Source organism: Pteronotus mesoamericanus, unplaced genomic scaffold (assembly GCF_021234165.1).
Source record: "Pteronotus mesoamericanus isolate MK-2021 breed Mesoamerican mustached bat unplaced genomic scaffold, CSHL_Meso_final scaffold_476, whole genome shotgun sequence".
Classification (NCBI taxonomy): domain Eukaryota; kingdom Metazoa; phylum Chordata; class Mammalia; order Chiroptera; family Mormoopidae; genus Pteronotus; species Pteronotus mesoamericanus.
The window spans coordinates 3,363,256-3,378,522 of record NW_026555318.1 but is presented as its reverse complement, the minus strand read 5'-3'; the positions used below and the strand labels follow the sequence as shown (position 1 = coordinate 3,378,522).

General features: G+C 49.3%; 1 protein-coding gene across 1 annotated transcript in view; it reads left to right on the top strand.

Annotated features, from left to right (window-relative positions):
• SOCS7 (suppressor of cytokine signaling 7) overlaps positions 1 to 15,012 on the top strand; it is a 30,602-nt gene extending 15,590 nt beyond the window's left edge. The window contains exons 7-10 of the mRNA XM_054593724.1: positions 29 to 157; positions 5,730 to 5,865; positions 6,270 to 6,419; positions 9,311 to 15,012. Of these exons, the coding sequence (XP_054449699.1) occupies positions 29 to 157; positions 5,730 to 5,865; positions 6,270 to 6,390 (386 nt within the window). The 3' untranslated portion in view covers positions 6,391 to 6,419; positions 9,311 to 15,012. The remainder of the gene's footprint in view (positions 1 to 28; positions 158 to 5,729; positions 5,866 to 6,269; positions 6,420 to 9,310) is intronic.
• The last annotated feature ends 255 nt before the right edge of the window (positions 15,013 to 15,267 follow it).

The following is a 15,267-nucleotide window of genomic DNA, read 5'->3' as shown; positions in this document are numbered from 1 at the left end:
TTTACCTCTTCTTGATTTTCTGTGGCAGGAACCTTCAGCCTGTGGTGCCATCCCAAGTTTGAGGACCGCTGTCAGTCAGTGGTGGAGTTCATTAAGAGGGCCATCATGCACTCCAAGAATGGGAAGTTTCTCTATTTCTTGAGATCCAGGGTTCCAGGTAAGGCTGTAGTTATTGTAAAATTATTTAACTTACTTGGGTATGGTCCAGTATACTATCAAAATGCATCCCCTCCTGCTCCCTAAAAAAGAAAAAAAGGGCCACACTTATGTAAAGCTTTTTATCCAGGCTTTTATAGCAGTGACTCTTTCTAGATCCAATGGTTAATCCCTTACCCTTGTACATTAATCCCTCAACATATTGAGAAGGAATCTTCGCTTCTCTTACCACATGAATGAGAAAACTGATCCTTCCTCTGATGTCCAGGCATCATATGAATATTTTTCACCCAGAGATGTCTCCTTGTCCCCAATCCAGGCATCTTAACACTTATCTGTGAAACCGAAGTGAGAGCAATTGGGTCATTTTCACAGGACCAGGGAAGGTAAAAAGAGCGTTCCCTAGAAGGGCGATGGCGAGGCTCAAGGAAGCTGAATTCACTGGCAGTCTGCTCTAGATTTTGTCCGTGTCTTACTAAATCTTTTGTTAAAGAGTAGATTGCATCCCTACCGGTGTTGAACGCAAAAGCTTCTCTCCACTTGGGAGCGCTGGGAAGTCCCCATCCTGGCTGGTGTGGTTATATAGACTTCCTGCCCTGAGCAGGATATGATAGCTGTTGAAGGGGGGATGGGGTGGTTTGGAGAAATCTGCTTTAAAGTGTTGGGAAAAGTAAAATGAAAAGCCCGTTAATTGAGACGTTTATAAGATACAAACAGAACTTAAAATGAGAACGTCATGCTTTTTCATCGAATCAAATTAATGTTTTTAAACAGTGCCAAGAAATTGCTCTAAGAAGAAGTAGGGGGCCTCAGGCAAGAACATCAGTAACAGGATTGAGCCAGGTTACAGGAACGTGTTTCATAATCTTGGTGATTTAAATAAGGCTTGACAGGGTGCGAACTGTATTAATTCTCACTTCATTTAGTATTTCCCTCAGTGCTGTCAGCACAGTTGGGTCTAATGCAGTTGACTTGGTTAGAGGGAAAAGTTAGAATTCCTTTCTTACAGAAATGGACTCCGCTTAGCAATTTTTAAAGTTTGTAGCTTTTGGGGGGTATTTATTTAACAAACATTTATTTTGTATCTCAGTATTGAAAATACACCACATTTCTGCCTTCAGAAAGGTCATAGGCTCAAAGAGGGGACAGGTAGGAAGATAAAGGTAATAGCACAGGTTAAATTCAACGCAAGGCACGGCAGTGACCGATCAACGCGGGCAGGCTAATGACCTGTGTGAGCGAGCCAGGGAGACCCTCTCAAAGGGTCCTGGAGTCCGGAGCATACATCTCCTTGCAGAGCAGTCATTCGTAGAATCATGGACTCCTCAAGCATAGTTCATTTCATTATGCAAATGTGCCCTGCCTGCAGAAATTTTAACTAGGATTTTTAACATTGTTAATGGCTAGAGATTGTAATAATTGCTACTGTTTATTGAGTGCCTACCATGTGCCAGGTACTTTGTCAGGTTCTTTATTTACATCTAAGTTCTTTGGCTAATACGTTGGTCCGTTATTTATCGAGAAGACTGTTTTCATATGGCCCGTGAGTAAACTGAGGCTGAGGCGCAATAGTAGAATTACTCCCAAGGTCCCTTAGCTGATCAGTGCTGAAGCCAGGATTCAGGCCCAGGCCCAGCTGACTCCAAAGCCTATTTTTTGTTTACTGCTACTCTGTCAGGAGAAGAAGTAGCAGGAAGCACATGGAAGTGCCAGGATTTGTGGAGACTATACAAGGAGACAGAATTGTGTTTGTTAGTGGGCGGTGTTTTTCTACTTAGAATGCTGCAAGTAGGATATCTATTTGCATTTAAAAGTGTAATCAAGTTTAGAAGGCAAGACAGTTAGTATTTGCCCCTAGGCCCTAAGTGACCTCTCTTCAATGAATGGGACAAAGAAGGCAAAGCCAGTGTTCTCCTTTACCATTGCTGGCTGCCCTCCTCTGCTGGTCCGACAGGTCTATGCGTTCCTTGAGGCTGCCTTGTTAGGGCAGGAGTCAGTGTGAGGAGAGGGAGTCATAGTGTCTAGGTTGAGCTCTGTCACCCTGCAGTGGGGATTTAACTGAGTAGGTTTGAAGAGGAGACTCTTTGTTCAGGCTTGGATGATGCTGGCCCACAAGGGGCCAGGCATTATTTCGTTTAACACTTACAAAATCCTTTGAAAGCATATGACAGTCTCTCTTTTTTAACAAATTGGGAAACTGAGATACAGTTTGGTGCGAAGCTAGGAGTCAAAGTCAGGTTTTTACTGGCTCAAATCTAGAGTTGGATACACTAGCAGGGCATCCACACTCGTGTTAAAGGGGTACTAGGGATGATAGGAATCATAAAGCTGTGCCTACTGGGAAAGTTCTGGATGGTGGTGCATGAGGAGCAGAAGGAATTAATTAGGATAAAAGGAATAATTAGCATCTGGGGGAGGAACCCTTGGTTAAAATGATGGCACCTGTACCTGGTTTCCCCTTACCTCCTGTTATTGTAGTACTGGAATACGGTCACAACAAATTTGAGGTCACTGATTACGTCTCATTCTGGTCCATTTCACAGTCATAAACTGTGACCTAAGTCTCTAACACCAGGCAGCGGTCCCCAAAAGAGAACGTGATTGGCTTAGCACATTAGTGACTGTGTCCTTAGTTGGGAGAATCTTTATCATTTGTGAAGTTCATGGACATAAAATACTCTTTGTCTTTTAATCACACTTAGAATTCACTCAGAGGAGATCAGTCGCCTCCATTTTTGTCACCATTATTGAGCTTATGCTTGTTCGTTCAGTGATACATATGTCTTCCCTGTACCCCAGCGTTTCTCAGTTGATCACCTTTGACATTTTGGGCTAGATAATTCTGGTCTTCGGGGAACAGCTGGTAAGGCAGAAAGACCTGGGAGAGATTTGTCACCCCTAACCTGGTCCATGTTGGGGGAGGAAAAATTAATGAAGTAGCTGGTAACTGGATTTGTGCTCAGCACCCCTGGCATGAGGACCTGAGAAAGGCTCCTGAGGATCACTGGTCACCCCGCCCTTTCCCTTTTAGCTGCACTGGTGTCTTGTCTTGGCTTTATTTCCATTTTAACCCCTTCTGTTAACAAGCTCTGGGTGGAGAGCTATCGTCATTTGCTGTGTTTGGGGGCAAGCAGCAAATGCTCAGGTTGACACCAGGGAGTATCAGAGAATTAACAGGTTTCAAATTGCTATTTGTGAACCTGAGGCTGAAAGTTAACGCACTAAAATAGGAAAGAATACATAGTCATTAAAACTTAGGTTGGTGAACAGTCAGATAAGTGTATGCTGCTTATTCTGATCTCTTTAGGAACAAGTCCTGTGGTCTGCATGTTTGAGAATAAATAGATATATAAATTACTCTAATCTCTGAAGCATCATGTTGAATTTAGCAATATTACAACTGATCCCCAAAAGCTTTCTGTTGGCCATAGGTTAACTTACTAAAGAATATGTTTTAAAACATATCGCCCTGGCTGGTGTGGCTCAGTGGATTGAGTGCCAGCCTGCGAACCAACAAGCTGCTAGTTTGATTCCCAGTCGGGGCACACGCCTGGGTTGCTGCCAGATCCCCAGTGGGAGCGCACGAGAGGCAACCACACATCGATGTTTCTCTCCCTCTCTTTCTCCTTCCCTTCCCCTCTCTCTAAAAGTAAATAAATAAAATCTTAAAAAAAAAATATGGGAGCAAGGGTAAATTCAAAGAGGCATTTGAACCCAAAATCATTTTTAAAACCACTTGAGTTTAAATATGCTTAAGAGAGAAATCCCTGTGTGAATTCTTCCTTTAAATGGTGTGTGAGGAGAGGGCCGATCACATGCGGACAGTGGGCTGCAGGGCTTCAGAGCCAAAGCTTAGGCCCGAAGGGGTAGGAGCGAGAGGGAGAGGACTGGAGGGCAGGGGAGGCTGTCATGAGTCGAGGTGAGTGTCCTGGAGAAGACCCCTCCCTGAGGGGTTCCCCAGGCCACCCTCTTCCTCAGACAGCAAGTGTTCAAGGCAGGGCAGCTTTGTTGGTTCTGTGCTGTGAGCAAGTCCTCTAAGCCAAATAGGCCTCAGTTCCTTCATATGTGAAATGGAGGATAATAATGATAATGATATTTGTCTCAAAGGTATAGTTTTGAAGACTATATGAATGAAATGTTTTTAAGATAAATCCGCTTGCTTAGTAGTGGTATGATATGTTTGTTTTTGTTTTTGTTTTTGTTTTAAGAAACTCATTTGTCAATGACCATGAAAAGGCTTTGGGAGGCAGTCTGCAAGTTCTAACTTTTTCTTCTCATGCCTCGAAACAATTTCAAAACTTTGAAATTAAACTTCAAAAATAGTGCATATTTTATTTTTCAACAAACTGTGTCTACAGAATTTCTTTTGCTAGGACAGTGGCTGAGAAAAAAATGTTTTCAAAGATTTTACAACTCAGATTCTTTCTGAGAGCAGTTTGCCTATTTACTTTCCATAGCCCCTTTGTGTGGTGAAACCAGGATACTCTTTGTTCCTTGGAACCTGTGTCAGTGTCCCTGCATTCTGCGGGGGTTGGCATTTCCCAGCACAGAGCCCTCCTCTGATACTGACGAACCGTGAGGCTGCGGGGCCCGCATCGGGCCAGCTGGCGGCGGTCTGCAGGCACCTCTGCACAGAGCGGCACTAATTCTGGCTTGCCCAAGCTACTGTAGTTGCTTTGCTTTTAATAGCATCATCCTCTTTTTTCTGTCCCCGTACTCCATCTAAAATTTCAGAAGCAAGAAGGGTGGCTGGGGGTAAGAAACAAGAAGTAACTACACCTGATTGTCCTGGCTTGAAGTAAATGACAGGAGTGGTAGGCAAACTTTGATCCCAGCTGTTGCCTTCTGCTTACCAGGCCTCCCAGTTGGCATTTGGTGGGAACCCCTCTGAACAGCCTTTCCGAGTCCCCACCTGCAGGATACTGCTACAAGTGCTGAACAAGTATCCCCATTCTCAGCAGGCACGCCTTCTCTTCTTACCTTTCCCTGAGAGCCTCAGGCCTGGGATTGGCCTGGGCCTTGGCTTCCAGGAAAGTCTGCAGCCTGGCATTTTCCTTTGGACTGTTCTGAATAGCAAGATTCTCAGATGTTAAGGGTGATGCTAGGCCCCGACCGATGTGGCTCAGTGGATTGGGCATCCTCCCGCAAACTGACGATGTTGCCTGTTCGATTCCCAGTCAGGATGCATGCCTAGGTTGCAGGCCTTGCTGCAGGCCAGGTCCCTGGCTGGGGGTGGGGTGTGCAGGAAGGTGGCAGCCAATTGATGTTTCTCTCACACATCGATGTTTCTCTCCCTCTTTCTTCCTCCTTTCCCCTCTTTCTTAAAAAAAAAAAAAAAGAGAGAGTGATGCCAGGAGACCCTTGGCTGGGAGGAAGAGATTCTCCTGAGTGAAATTTGGTGGCGTGTCTGCAAATGGAGATCAGCAGTCCTTTGGGGAAGGAAGCTTTTACACAGAACACACTGATGAACTGTGAAGAAGCCCATTTCCTTCCTCTGGACTCTCTCTATAAGGGAAATTGTAGTAAGCTACATTGTTCCCTCTGAATGTTTCTCTTGGTTTTCATTCTTGAAGGACTACCACCAACTCCAGTCCAGCTGCTCTATCCAGTGTCCCGATTCAGCAATGTCAAATCCCTCCAGCACCTTTGCAGGTTCCGAATCCGACAGCTCGTCCGGATAGATCACATCCCAGATCTCCCACTGCCTAAGTATGATGCGGTCTTCAAGGTTGGGGCAGGAAGGAGGAGGGTTAGTTACAGATGTCAGCGAGCCTGGCAGTATTCACAGGCAGCCTCCTTTCACTTCTGTGTCTTGGCGCCTAACTCTAGAACTGTCACATGGCAGCCAGAAGGGAAGGGGGAGGGGTGTGTGTGTGTGTGTGTGTGTGTGTGTGTGTGTGTACACACACACCTCTCTTCTGCAGTCTCTGAAGGGTGGAGGGAAGGAGACAGACTGTAATAAGTGAGAAAATGGGGATTTTGTTCGGGGAGCAGAGGCTTTGTTGTAGTCTCAACCATACAGGAATGGAGAAGAAGGACGTTGAACAAAGGTCCGTCTTTTATAATCTGTGTAAATTGACACATTGGGTGTATCCCTCTTGTGTTTTTTACAGACCTCTGATCTCTTATATTCGAAAGTTCTACTACTATGATCCTCAGGAAGAGGTGTACCTGTCTCTAAAGGAAGCGCAGCTCATTTCCAAACAGAAGCAAGAGGTGGAACCGTCTACGTAGCGAGGGGCCCCTGCTGGTCACCACCCAGGGTATGAACTTCCTGCCTCTCTGTCCAGCCACGCCTCTTCCTGGGCAGTTGTCATCATGCATGGGCCTTGTCCCCCTGCCCCTGCCGTACCCCGTGTATGCCCCTCATCCAAGCATCCCTCCATAGTTACCACATCTGATAATGGAGGCCCCACGGGGCACCCCAGTTGGAGAAGAGCAGCCAGACAAGGGAGGCTTAAGGAATATTTGCCAAGCGGGTAGCCACTGGATATGAAAGAGGACGAGGATACGCACATATAGCGGAGTGCGCAGCCCTCGCTCATACTTGAGCCTACCTCCCTGATATTGCACAAGTGACATGCAAAGCTGGAAAGCAGAGTGGAAGGAAACACAGACGTGCCTTTAACTGCAGCAGCATGCACTTCAGTGAGAGCGCCCCTCGCCCCACGGCTTGGAAGCAGGGATGAGGAAAAACAGCTCCCTCTTCCATTTAGAGTTCCATTTGGGCTGCTCAGAAGTAAGCTGTTCAACAGAATAAGTGAATTAGCTAAGGAATTCATTTATTTAAGAGGCTCTTCTCCCATTGCCACGCTGAGTTCTATTTATTTATTGTCCCATTAAATACTGTGGAATACTGGTTTGTGCAGTTGGATTCTAATTAGCCTTTTACATTTCATTAATGTGAACATTGAAAGGTAGAGGAGAGTAAGGAACATAATTGCCACAGAGCAGTGGTTTGGGGAGTGTGGGTTGACATACAAGCTCTCACGTTCCGGGGAGCGGTGCAGTGATGCCCGCCCCCATCGTTCCTTAGTGTGGAGTTTCCTTTTGAGCCCTGAATACTTCTCTTCTAACCACCTCTGTTCCCTAGTCCCAATCCCCATAAAAAACAGAGGGGAAAAACCACAAGTGCAACTGCCCTAGAGTAAAAAAGAGGGCTTTAGTCTCTCCACCCTCTCTGCTCTCTCTGTAACGGGATAGGGGCAGTTGGTGTGTATGTCCCGTGGGTGCCCTTGAGCCATGGCTAAGGTGACCCAGCTGTGTGTCTTCCCTTGACTCTGGAAGCCTTTGATGCTGTGTTATTGGGAGAAAGTACGGGAGGGGAGCGAGCTGCTAAGGATTAACCAAGGGAGGAGGAGTGAGGAGGAGAGGTCAGCGCGTGGTAACGCTGGAGGGCGGTGGAGTTTAACCTCGAGGATCCTCGATTGGATTTACCATGTCTTCTATCTTGAATTATATGCAAATTGCATGCCCTCAGAAACGTCTCCTAAGACGTCAAAATGCCTGAATGTTTAGCAGCATTTCTGCGTGGTGGCTTTGTGGTTGAGATTAGGGTGTGAAGGAAGAAGAGAACTCAGGAGACCCACTTCCCGACCACACCCTGGAGGAGCAATTAGGACCCTTTGGTTAGGGCACTGCTCCTGCGGGTGCTGTGCCCCCAGGGGTGCGGGGAGGGGGGACGATGGGGGGGCACATGCGGACAGGAGCACATTCCGGGAAAGGCTCAGGATGGTGGAGGGTTCCGGACTGCATCGTGTGGGGGAATGAGTGACTGACATGAGCAGAGAAGGCTTAGGGGGAGAGGGACCTGATAGCCGGAAGAAGTGTTTGATGGGTTTTTCTAAGGAAGAGTATTGAACATTCTGTGTGGTTCTAGGGGGTGGGGCAAGGACCACAGTGGATGGAAGTTATAAGGCATTAGATGTCAGTCCACCTTTAGAAGAGCCTTTTTAACAAAGAGGTCCAAAAATGCAATGGGTTTTCCACAAGAATTAGTGAGTTCCCCAATTTTTAATTCATCCAGCAGGTATCTATCTGTATAAAGTATCCAGTGTGAATTGGGAATAGAGTGCTGAGCAAGATAGCCAAAGGTCCTGTTCTCACTGGGCTGTGGTTCTCAAAGGGAGAGACAGGCCGCACACATGTAAATAAATGAACAGGTTAATTTCAGCTGCCTGTACACGGTACAGGAAAGGAAACCGAGTGAAGTTTAGCGGTCAGTGGTGGAACACTGTGCAAGTTTGGTGGCCAGGGGAGGCTCCTGCGCGGGGGCGGTGACCTTTCAGCTGGCCGCATCAAGGAGTCACCATGAAAGGGTCCGAGAGCAGAGCATTCTGGACAAGGGTCCTCTAAGTGTAAAGGCCCTGAGATGGGAAGGAGCATGGTATGATCAGGTGTAGGCCAGGGTTAGCCATGTGTTGGCAGAGGGTTGAACCAAACTCCCAGGGTCTCTTTTTACTATGACACTGGCCTTGTTGCCTGTGTCAGAATGAGCATCGTGCTGTACTCGCGCTCGCTCCTGATTTAGACCCTGGGACCTGCTGGAAAAAGGGAAGTAACACTTCTCAAGGGAAAGGCCTTTAAGGGGTAGAGTTTGGTCCTTATGACTCCTTGTTGGTCAGACTGATTTTAATTTGGGAGTTCTGAGTAGGCCACGTGGTCTGTTACCTGGGAATCTCCTGTCAGGGCGTTCGGAGTATAACAGGTTCAGTCAGAAGGTGGAAGCCGCACTGGCCTTTGTGATTATATATCAACCCTCTTCAACAGCCAGAAGCAGCAGAGACCTCCAGCTATTTCTAGCCATGTTCTCAAGGCGTCACTTCATGGGCTCAGCTCCTTTTTTTAACCCCTAAAGCAGGTGGGCCTCAGGGAGAAGTGGCAGGGCGGGGAATAGGTGGAACATTAAGGGGTAAGGGAAATGGAAAGAGAGAAATTAGGCAATGTGGTAGGATATAGCTCTTCTAGAACCTTTTTTTTGGTGTCCAGGTTGAGGCTGCTCAGGCCTCCCGACAAAGGCTGTTGCTACGGTGTTTGTGGAAGTGTTGGGCCAGCCAGACTCTGTTCTCCCTTGGAGCTACACCCCAGGGGTGAAAGCTGTCCTTTCACTCTGTGTCGGTTCCACTCTGTTGAACCACTCTAATTTTTCCCCTAGGCATTTGGTTGCCAAGCTCCAGTTTTAAAGAACCCAATGAAGGTACCATGAAAAGAGGAGTGAGAGAAAACAAGAGGAAATAGGAAGGGTTGGGATCCTCTGCGCAGAGACTTCGGTTCCCCTCGCCACCCTGGGGCTTGGAAGAAGCACACAACCGTCCTCTCTGAGTCGGGGCTCCACCTTTCCCGTCCGGCACCCCTGGCATCCTGGAACTGGATGAGCTCCTGTAAAACTGGAAGAAGTCTCAACACTGTTCCTTTTTCACAAGTTTTGTTTTGAATATTTACATTTCTCGGTATGGAAAACTCACAAAGGCAGCTGGGGTTTGCGCCCATTGGATTGGAACTGGTGCGGAGGGTGAGCAGGTCCAAAGGAGGGGGCGGGGCACAGTTGGGGTCGCCAGTGCTGTGCAGGTCCAGCAGCTGGTGCCAAAGGCAGAGTGCGAGTTTCACCATTGACCTTGAAGAAGGGAAGAGAAGGAGTCAGAAGTCAAATCGAGTGAGGAGTTTCTGAGGGATGAGAATCTGCTTCTCCTTAAGCCTGGGTAGCTTCAGTAGGAGCAGGAAAGAGGAGGTGGGTGGCCTCAGATTACTGGACAGAAATTAGCAGGTGGCCTCTGTTGGGGGACATAGCGACTCCTCACATCCGTTCCTTTTAAGATTTAAGAATCTGACTTCAGAATCACCTCTCATTGAAGCTGGGTTTATTTTGTTTTATTTAATTTTTAAGCTCTGTGACCTCAAGTTAGCCCCATTCTTTCTCCACCCTCAACCTGTTACCCAAGATAACTGTACATTTCACTCTGGTCATGGTGATGTCATTCCTATTGCTTCCGCCAGCTGTCAAGGCAATAGTTTTTCTTGTCACCTGGGCAGTAGAGCTCCAGTCGTGGGCTGCTGGAGTTAATGGAGCGTGCCTCCAGATTCGCAATGGCAAACCGCACCCATGACTTAGGAGCCAGTGTTACTCGCCTCCATATGCCCGTCAGCTGGTGAGAGGGAATGTGGAGGAAGGTGTGAAGCAAAGCTATTGGAGTTGTGCTCTTCCGAGAGGGGGCTCTCTAGTGTCTCTGCCTTAATGGGATGTCCTTAGATCAGAGAGGAGGAGAGCGTTACATCCTCTCCTTTCAGGTTTTTCCCTGTCATCCCCCTTCTGGAATGGCAGGGAGCAAGGGCTGCTTAGTTTTCCTGTGATGCTTCCGGCAGCCCGAACGTTCGCCTGGGCCAGATGCTGGCTGCCCTTCACTGGAATTGAGTCAGAGGCCGATTGCAGAGTGGCCGTTGCCCAGGTGGACGTGACGGGGAGGGAGAGACACCCCAGTGCTTTCTGGTGGTCTTTCATTTTTCTGAAGCGGGCCTTTGTCAGATCATATAAGATTATGAGTTTGCTTTTCTGTGGAGTTACTCTGGGGAAAGGTTTGCTATTAAGATGTGAAAATTGAGCTGTTTGGTCTTTATTACTCTTTTGCAGTAAATGTCCCATTAGACCGCCTCTTTTGCTTCCCCTATGCTTATATCTGCCTCATCTCATAAGATAAATAACACTGTCAGGCTTGTGGTTTCCTGATGGTTTGGGCTGAGGCCTCGGTGTCTTGTTAATTTACGGGTCTGCCTCATCTGGAAGCGTTGGCCTGCTGCCTCCTGACCTGCTTTCCCTCTTGTAGCTGAGTAGGGGGGAAATTTGCATTGTTACTTGCCTCTAAAGAGGGGATCCACAAAGTGAGCTGTAAAACGTAAACACAGCCCACCTCTCATTTGTTGGGAGATACCTCTTCTATCTTTAGTCTCTGTGTAGTATTGCCAGCCATTTAAGATTTTGATCCCTGAAATTGGCTTAACCTGTGCGTCTTGCCTCTTGAGGGTGCGGATTAACTTGCCATCTTGCAGAAAGCGCCACTGCCGCCCCGCCCCGCCCCACTCCTCCCCACTCCGCCACCGTAGAGCCTGAAGGCTGGACTCCGTTGGGATCCTTGAGTGGCTGATATGCAGCTACCTGGGTTTTTATTTTTTATCCATTTTTGCTACTCATAATTTTAAAACTATTTTTAGTGTGTGTTTGCCTGGCTCTGGGCTAGATACTGTGGAAAACACTAGAAGCAGAAGACATGGTATCTGGCCTTCGGAAGCTCTTAGGTGACTGCCACACATGAAGCAACTGGAGAGCGACTCCGTGTGGCAGAGGGTTGGGGTTGCCCTTAGACTCCGAGCGGGTAAGGCTGGGGCGGGCCAGGCGGCGCGGGGGAGCTCGGGGGCGGCCGGCTTTGGGTGTGGGCGAGGGCAGGGCAATGAGTTGAGAAACACATGAACCAAAAGCTTGGAAGCAAAAATCTGCACGGTGCACGCTGTACAGCACACATCCCCGAGTCGAAGCAGAAGTGCTCAGGAACCCATCCATTTTCAGGGCGGTGGTCTAGACTGAAACTTGTTAATTGTTGGGCAGATCTGAATGCCAAGGGCTTGTGATGGTAAAGTGGAGTCCAAAGCCAAAAGTCAGCTTGGCTCTGCCCTTGGCCAAGGACTGCACTTCTTGCAGAGCAGCCCGCATGAGCAAGGCAGAGCCCTGGGCTGCTGTGGGGCCGGGTCTCCATGGGAAGGTCCCTACACTCAGGCACTTACCTAAACCCACTGAGGCGCCCCGCCACACCTCTGCCCGCCTTCCTTCTCCTGGGAGGGGGGTGACTGCCTGTGCCCACCATCTGTCTGGGCTCTAGTCATAGCCCAGGCTGCAGCCCGGTTTTCCTCAGTAGCGTGGGCTACAGGACAGAGCTGTGCAAGGGCAGTCGGGCCCCCCCGGGAGAGCTGGGGGCGAGGCGGGGCGGAGGTGCCAGCCTGGTCACAGGAAGCAGAGGGAAAACGCGCGCTGGCCTGTGGTCAGTGCTTCCCTCCCTCTCCCCTGGCTGGGTCCACCTTCTCCTTCACCAGTTCTGTGCCGCGCTAGCTGACGTGCAGTCTGCGTAGGGTGCTTACTCCTTTTGGATTGTATTTTAATGTCACAAACTGGGAACGCTTCTCGCCCCTCACTGATTCCTAAGCTGCGGGTGGATGGTGTCGGTGCCCTCAGTCCTTGCCTGTGTAACCCTCATTTGTTTATGGTTGATCTGCTGTAACCTTCCTCAGGACGGTGTGAGCCACTGTGAGCTAGTGACAACTACTGCTACAACTCGCCATTACTTGAAACTTGTGCAGGAGCACAGGAGTAAGGAGCGTAGGAGCTTTGGGGCAGGGACTAGGTAAATGGGTGACAGCTGGGAGTTTGGGACCATCGGTGACCTTGACCTGGTCTCCAGCCTGTGCCTCTTTACAGTGAGTGTGTATTCACTGGAATGCGAGCTGAGGGCTGCGGCCTTCAGCCTCCTGTGAAGAAAGGCCTGTGGGGACCCGGTTGACACTCCTCCCCCTCCTTTCCTCCTTTTTACTCAGCTGGTTATGTAGGCCCCTCACTAAAGTTGGAAATGATGTTGAGATAGTTGCAAGCCCCCCTACAGCGCAATCCAAGAACTGGGCTACAGGGAGGGTGGTTAGTGGTCCCAGATCTGGGCGTGAGAGACTAGAGTGGAGCTGTACGCCCTGGGGCGCCAGCCCATTCAGGCCTCACCCCAGCGCCCCAAGAATAGCGTGGCTGCCAGGAGCCCTCGGCCAGCAGGTGTGGGGATGGGAGGAGCTCTCCCTCAGGTTCCATCTGCCTCTGCCCTGCTGCCTCTCCGCGGCGAGGAGTCTGAGGTTGGAGGGCTGGGCTCCAGGATAGAGCGCTGTGGCTGCCGGAGGGCAGGCTGGACGTCGTGGGCACCTGTGTGCGTGTCTTTGTTTGCGGAAGCCGTACCAGCAGTTGGGGTGTTGAGAGCATCTCCGTTGGGGGACACTTGCCATTTGTTTTCCACTTTTAAAAGAATGACATGCCCCCTGTCCCTAAGGGAGGAGCTTTTGAGTTAGACATTTTCCCTATGGGAATCCTCTTGGTTGTGTCTGGGAAAAGGGGCATCGGATAAATGAATTTTATCTCTAATCGTCAACACAGCTGTTCCTACACTGAACTTGTGCTATTGCATACATGTAGCCATCTTTCTTTTCACTGCAGCAGTGTTTATCAGTAGTTCAGAATGATTTATTTGCTCCTGGGGAGTAAAATCTTTTTTACTAAAAAAGAAAAAGAAAAAAAATAAAAGTGTGACCCCCCCCCCTTCCCCTGTGATCGCGATAGGATCGTTGGGCCACAAAGCTCAAGAAGGCAACGCCAAGTCTGCCAGTGTCCGTGACCCGCCTGCCTTGGCACGGGAGCCCCCTTGCTCAGCGCAGGACGGCGGGAGGCCTTGAAGCCTTGGGAGGGTGAGAGGGGTTGGACCACAGAGGCAGGCACTGGGGGCGCGGGTGCTGCAGCCAGAGAACTAGAATAATTAATTGTATTTAAAACATTGACTCCAATCTGCCAGGGAAAGACCTTTCTTTACATGCAGACTCCACAGACTCCATGTTGTCTTTGTCCTTTTCATCCTTCCTGACCTTCCTGGTAGGTGCTGTCCACTTCCTCCCTGTTTCCCTCTCTTCCTCTCTACCCCTTCTCCCTTCCCTCCCCAGTCCCATCTACCTCTGGAAAGCCAGCCCTGCATGCTGAGTCCGTGACATGCCTTCACGCCCGTTGCATCCCATGTAGAGGGTACCTGGAACTGCTCCCCTCCCCGCCCCCCCAACCATGCCAAGAGGCATCCAGGGGCAGGCCAAAAGCAGCCAGCCACGGTGGGAAGGCATGAATGTCTGGTTGCAGCTGGACTGCGATCTCAGTCGCTCCTGGGGACAGAGTGCAAGGAGAGCTTAGGGCACTCTCGATCAGAGCCCAGGATGATCACAAACCGTGCAGCTCTGCTCGGAGCTGCATCCTAAGCCCGCTACCCAGCTCTGTGGAGCGCGAAGGCTGGTCTGACTCTCCCTGGTGCTCCCTTGAACAGGGACCAGCCCCTCACAGGGAGGCCCAGACCCCATTCCAAGGGACAAGCGCAACCGGGCTCTGCTCCGCGGACAGGCCGGGGATCGGAAGGCGCGAGCTGGTGCTGCCCGTGCACGGCCACTGCTGTACAGTTTTTGGTTGTTTTTAAGAAACTCAAGAGGGGAGTCATTCCAGGCTCGGGTGGTTGCCCGCTCGTCACCAGAGGGGAGCCCCCCCCCCCACTGCAGCCACTTATGCCCTCAGGCCCTCACCCCACCGCCCTCCTCCAAGCCAAAGCGCGGCCTGGCTTTTATCTTCCCATTTAGTTTTCCTCCTTGCCTCTCCCTTTTTGTGCTTAATTTATTGAAATAGTTACTGTATAATTTATTTTCATAAACTATAAAAAATTACTAAATGGTTAAAATAGACTTGCAGGCCAATCTTAAATGGGGTGGGAGGGCCTAAGGGTGGGGTGGGGAAAGATGTTTTGATATAAACAAAACAAATGCACTTTGGGTGTGTTTTGGTATTTTTCTGGGGCTAGAGGGGTGGGCATTGGGATGTCCCTGTAGATTAGTTCCAGAATGGGGTGTCTGTATATATTGTATTAATAGGCATGTTTGACTCTTGTAAAGGGACATTAGTAGCTGCTGCAGGTCCTGTTTGGAAGCCCATGTACAATTCCCAGTTTTTTGTAAGTGTCAGTGCGGGAGACATTTGACCCTTGTGTTTGTACCTCCCTTTTTATGATTGCTGTACTGACTCATGTCTTTTTGGGGAAGGGTGAAAAGAGATTTGAAATAAAAATGTTTAGAATTACTTCACGTTATTCCTGTGTGTGTTTTCTAGTCCCTTCCCCCATTTCATGACCCCTCATACCACCCCCCTGGGGTCAGATGACCCACTGCTAGGGACTGGGGAACCCTGTGTCCTGCGTCATCAGCCAACCAGAGCACATCCAGAGGTGTGGAAAAACCACCGAGCCTGCTGGCAGTTGCTGAAAGCTGCCTTCCGTAGGAAGTGCAGGAGAACTCCGGTGC